This window comes from Artemia franciscana, chromosome 1 (assembly GCF_032884065.1).
Source record: "Artemia franciscana chromosome 1, ASM3288406v1, whole genome shotgun sequence".
Lineage (NCBI taxonomy): Eukaryota > Metazoa > Arthropoda > Branchiopoda > Anostraca > Artemiidae > Artemia > Artemia franciscana.
Genome location: NC_088863.1, coordinates 59,335,147 through 59,340,861, shown reverse-complemented (window position 1 = coordinate 59,340,861; position 5,715 = coordinate 59,335,147). Strand labels below are relative to the sequence as shown.

At 35.0% G+C, this 5,715-nt stretch overlaps 1 protein-coding gene across 1 annotated transcript; it reads right to left on the bottom strand.

Moving 5' to 3' along the window:
• Positions 1-690: 690 nt before the first annotated feature.
• On the bottom strand, positions 691-4,486 carry LOC136032048 (uncharacterized). The gene is made up of 2 exons (XM_065712154.1): positions 4,369-4,486; positions 691-2,272 (listed from the first exon to the last, which is right to left on the bottom strand). The coding sequence occupies exons 1-2, from the start codon at positions 4,374-4,376 to the stop codon at positions 748-750; spliced, it is 1,533 nt and encodes a 510-aa protein (XP_065568226.1). The 5' UTR covers positions 4,377-4,486; the 3' UTR covers positions 691-747.
• Positions 4,487-5,715: the final 1,229 nt, after the last annotated feature.

The following is a 5,715-nucleotide window of genomic DNA, read 5'->3' as shown; positions in this document are numbered from 1 at the left end:
CTTATGGCTATAAATTTTATTCTTGACAGGGCGAGACTATCTTAAGATGTGTTGAAAAGCTAGTACAGTAAAACAGTTCGTTCTTCAAATATGGTTACCATATATGTTTCAAATATGGTTATGGGCAATATTTACAGACTCTGAATTTCGTGGATGTTTTTCAGTATATTGATTCGGATTGAATATCTGAAGAGTGCCATGTCAAAACTGACTCGAATATTTGGACAAGCCAAATATTCCCATGCAAACATCGAAAAAAAATTTACACATGTGAATTTTGCATCTGAGAAATTTAGCCTGGATTTCATTTCTCCGCTGTTAGAATGACTCTAATTTAAAGTTGAATTTGAATTAGAAACTATATGTGACCTTTCATTCAGGGAAGAATCGAAACAATACCGAATCGAAGATCTGGAAACAAAATGTGTAAAGAGAATCACAAAGATGCAACAAAAAGCTGAAACGACTACAGGGTGAAATATTTCGAATAACCTGCTTTGATATTTCTGGCTCTTATGAGATTTTTTTTCAAGATATTATAATAGTAAAGAATTTTGCCACTATTAAATCTGAGTCAAGTTGCTTGACTCAAGTCTAGAAAGGATGATTAATTCTGTAAGATGCCAACCCCCCCCCCCCCGCCCTGCTACCCCAGTTGAGCTAATGATCCTGTTTGTAAAACAAAGCTAATATTTAGTAATCAATTTATTCACTAATTTTATTATATTTGTATAAAAAAAAAAACAGTTAGTTGTCTGTAATAAGGCTGGTTTCAGTTGAATCCATGACGTTTGTATTTTCTGGCTCAACATTTAATGGATATGGTCGGAGCAAGGGTTGTTTCACCTCCTTCTGTGTTAGTTCTTGTACCAGATCGGCCTGAGACTGAGTTTCAGCCAAAGTTACAGGAACAACAATACCTTGGCCCACTGGTTTTGGTTCGATTACATTCGGGACGTGAAATGGTTTTGTTTTTGGAAAATCTACAACTTTAGTTGCTTTGGGTTGCTCTTGGTCATCACTGTCTTTCTCCGTGATTGATTCCTTTTCGGAATTATCATTTACAAGGAAACCTTCTCCAGCAGGCTTAGGCTCTATGGAACCAGGAACTGCGAAAGGCTTGGTTTTGGGGAATTTTTTTGTAGGTTCATTAATAGATTCATCGTTTTCACTATTTTTGACAGGCTTTAAAGGAGTAATTCCGTCACCCACAGGCTTAGGTTCAATAAAATTAGGTACTGTGAAAGGCTTTGATTTTGGGAATTCCTTAATGGTGTCGGACTGCAGCCCCTCCTGTAGAACACTGGACGTATCTCGTTTTCCTATGGGAAAAGGTCCAAGAGCAACAGCCTGTGCTGTATTCCCTCTCACAGGAAAAGGTCTGGTCTGAGTTCCGACGGGACGAGGAATTCCTGTATTAGTACCAGGAACTGGAAAGGGTCTTGTAAGTCTCTGCGGATATGCTGCCCTTGCGACTATTTCCCCTTCGTGGGCCACGTTTTCTTGCTCTGCGATGTGTGCGGGAACTAAGATGCCTTCGCCCACTGGTCTCGGATGCCCAAATCCTGTCCCAGGTACAGGGAATGGTTTTGTTTTGGGAAAAACTTTTACGGGCTCTTCCACATTATTTTGTTTTTGATTACCATCTTCCAAGTTCATAAAGTTTATTGGTACTGGTCCTAGAAGAACAGGAGTTGCGATTGGTTTCTTTGTTATCACATCATCAGATCCTGCATCGGGATCTTCGACTTGTGGCATGTTTTCAACTATTGATTCTACTTGTCTTGCTGATATCCGGAATGGTCGGAGTGCTGATTGAACAAAACCAGCATTTGGATCTTCAACTTGAGGTGCCTGGTTTAGTGGGAACGGTCCACTGCTAACAGGTCTGTTGGCTCCACCACCTATTGGCCTTGGCCTAAAGGGTCTGTTAAACTGTGGTACTGGCTGAACAGCAGGTTGAAGTGGGAAGGGACCTCCCGAAACTGGGATATTAGCAGCACCTCCGAACTGTGTCTGTCGCTCTATTCTTCCGGAGCTGTATACCGGGACCATAATTGGTCCTGTTTCTGTTTCCACACCAGCATAATACAAAGGGGTTTCAATAATGGATCTTTGGTTATAGTAAGGGTGACTCTTAGGGTAGTACTGTATTATTTCAGGGAATGCAGATCTAAACTGAGCTTCTTGTTGGATGAAAGGATCTTCGTTATTATTTGAGCAAGCGTGTCCGAAGTTTGTCAGTGAAAATAATGCAACCAAAAGTAAAGACCTGAAACAAAAGATTTGTTTAAAGTGCATTCTTTGAACAAAGGCAGGAAACATTTTTCTTGCTTTTTTTGCTCTGGGAAGGACGAACATTATGTTTTATTATTATTATATAAAAAAAAACAAGTTTTTTGAAATTGCAAGTAAGAAGCGACATTAAAACTTAAAACGAACAGAAATTATTCCATACATGAAAGGGGTTCTCCCCTCCGCAACGCCCTGGTCTTTACGCTAAAGGTTGACTCTTTGTTACAACTCTACTTTTTAAAACAATAAAAAAACCTTTAGCGCAAAGAGCGAAGCGCTCAGTCTGAGGGCCATTGTGAGTTCCTATTGCCTGATTTATAAAGAAGTCAAATGTCTTACTGTGTGAACAAGGGGTTCCCTTGGTAAGCTAACGTTGCTTACGTGCAGAAGAGGCAGTAAAATATCCAAGCAGAGACTTTGGGAGGGGGAGGGCTTCTAACTCTTCCCGAAATCTAAAACAATATTTACAAACATGTTTCTTTTATAGCTTTGAAAAAAGATACTGCGACAAATGTTTCTCCTAAATAAGCGGTTAGCGAAACTTGGAATTTGGCTTAGAGTTTATATCACTGTGCGAGTTCTCGGTATGTTGTATTTCTTTAGTTCTACGATTTTAATGTTTCAAAATAAGACGACAACTATCATTCGATAACTGAGATTCAGCTCAATCCATTTATTAAATAGTATTTTTGAAGTTTTTTTTTTCCGTTTGAACACCCCGAACTATTATTAAAAATAAGACATGAAACAAATTACACACTTTGATTTAGATGTTACGTTGAAAGTGCTCCGGAAAATGCGGAAAAGGAATAAAATTTTGCGACTTTTCAAGTAGTTTTCCATTTTCTTCTGAGAAAAAAGTTTAAATAATGTCCGTGAATGGATAGATCTAAAACTAATGAATCTAGTCACGTGAACATTGTAAACTTTGGATGCTCCGTTATAAAAGGTAGATTTGAGAGAAAGAGTCAAATTTAGTGCAAAGAGCGGGGCGTTGAGGAGGGAACAGTCCCTTTCATATACGGAGTAATTTCTGTTCGTTTTAAGTTTTAATGTTGCTCCTTACTTCAGTTAAAAAAAACTTTTTTTTATTATTTAATTGCTATAAAAACTGGAGTGTATCTAAAATTTTGTCTATTCTAATTAATCATAAACCATATCCAATGATGTCAATAGATTTTGATTGTGACAAATAGACTTTTGCAGTATTTATTGGGTATGAGAAGCAATTTAGGTTTTAGTTTTCGTAATTCATTTACACGAATAACAAGCGAAATATCGATACATAAAAATCACCTTAAGAAGCTGAATAAAATACAATCTAAGCAAGTATCTTCCAGTACGGCTAATTTTCGTTTTCAGCGAAGTATAAAACATGCACTGAAACAAAGAAATCAATAAGAACCTCTTTTCACGAATTTCTTTTCAAGCTGAGTTAAAAAATAATAAGAATTCGCATCTTTTTTAAAAGTTATATTTATTTCTGAGATGGAAGGTATTTTTCATTATTCCAAATAATGGTAAAAAAACACGGTAAGGTAATAGCTGGTATGAGGTCATAAGCCTTTTGTTAAGTCATTACCATAAAAAGCTAAGGACTTTTATTTTTTTACTGTTCCTAATTATTTTTTTACTTCTTCTTTTTTTATGTTTGGTTATATGGTGTGTGTTTATTTTTGTGTTTGCGCTGTTGCACTTGTGATTTCTTTTTTTATTATATATTGAATCCTTGTTAAGCAGCAGCTTCAAATAGACTGGCGAATTTTGATTGCCTCTAAAGATATGTCTCTGTTTTGCTTTGCCACAATTCAAAATCACTTTCATGTGGCATAGTAGCTTCCAACTGTAATTGGGAAAATCGGGTTTAGTCGGGATTATGCTTTGATTTTGGCTGACCTGTATATCAGTGGGGACTTAAAATTATTCTTTAATTTTAAAGAATATATTTTAAAATTTATAAAATTAAGAATCAGTCAGGTTCTGAAAAATCGACAAATGTAAAACTTATACGACTTATGTATAAAAATAATAAACGTTTGTATGCATGCAAACATAAACGATATTTATAGATACCTCAACATTTTTCCAGTTTGATTTCCTCACTTCAGCGTTCAATAGACAACTGGTGTTTTAAGGTTTTGCTTCCTTTATAAAGAGCCACAGGAATGACAGCTGAAAAAAAAACCATGTTTGGATTGTAAATAAGGAAATGTCTTAAGTATTCATCAATTTTTCAGAAGACCGCCCGAAACTTATTTGCCCGTCCATTGCACTTTAATGACATTGCAGAATTGAGTAATAAAATATGCTTTAAAAGCTTGTTTCTGTGAATTGCGTCAGAAGAAACCATTAGGTTTTTAGGACAAACATTGTTTTACCAAGAAAAAACTATTTCCAATTATAAATGTCCTTTCTTCAATTATGTCAGTTGGTCTAAAACAGAGTTCATTCACTTTATCATAGCTATTTTTTGCAATTTTATAGATTCAACTAAATGGCGATTGCTAATGGATGAAAACTACAAACAAAATAGATGATAAGAGAATTTTGGGTCAGAGACCTTAAAGCTAACGGTGACTTTGCGAATAAGAAAAAGAAAAGAAACTTCAGTCTCTAACGAGAAGTACTACTAGATAATTTATCACTCATTTTTACAGGTGGGATTATTTGATGCAAGTCATGACAGCGAAATTTTAACTCAAGAGCTTGAAATCATTTGAGATCTAAAGTGGTTTCTTCATCAAATTAAATTTTTTTAGTTTAGTAGGAATCAAATCAGTTGAGTTACAGGCATATGTTCTACACATTCAAACTTTTAGAAACCCTTTAATGATAATTATTCGAAGGATTTTAATTTTCAAAAAAATGATGTGTCTACAATAATTGTAATAAAAATTTTTTATTTTTTAGTTATTTCCCGAAATAAAAGCAATGTTTTGTTAATTAATTTGAAAAAAAGGAGTGACGCTCTTACAGGAAAACTATACACAAGAAAAGGCATATCTCAAATTAAACTGACTAACCAAAATATGCGAATTAAAAATAATTAAAAGTGATTTTGGGACTGAAATCGACCAAAAAATTTAGAAACTAGTCTCTTTTTTTAGCTAGATTTTTTCATAATTCCCTACCGAAGAAAGGGTTTAGCAGCTCAAACAGTTTTCATTAATAAAAAAAGGTTCTATTGGCACAATTTTTTATTGCAGAACCTTTAATCAATTTTCAAAAAGTAGAAAGTACGCTGCCCCCCCCCCTCAACCCATTATTCAGGAAGCGATGGAGGAGCTAAAAAATTGTAAATGGTACCCACTTTAGAACATCATACGTTTAAAAATATAGCAGATTAGAACAAGGAAAAGGAAGTCTATTTGAAAATGTCAATGAAAATGAATTAGTTTTCACACTTTACCTAAACCCTAA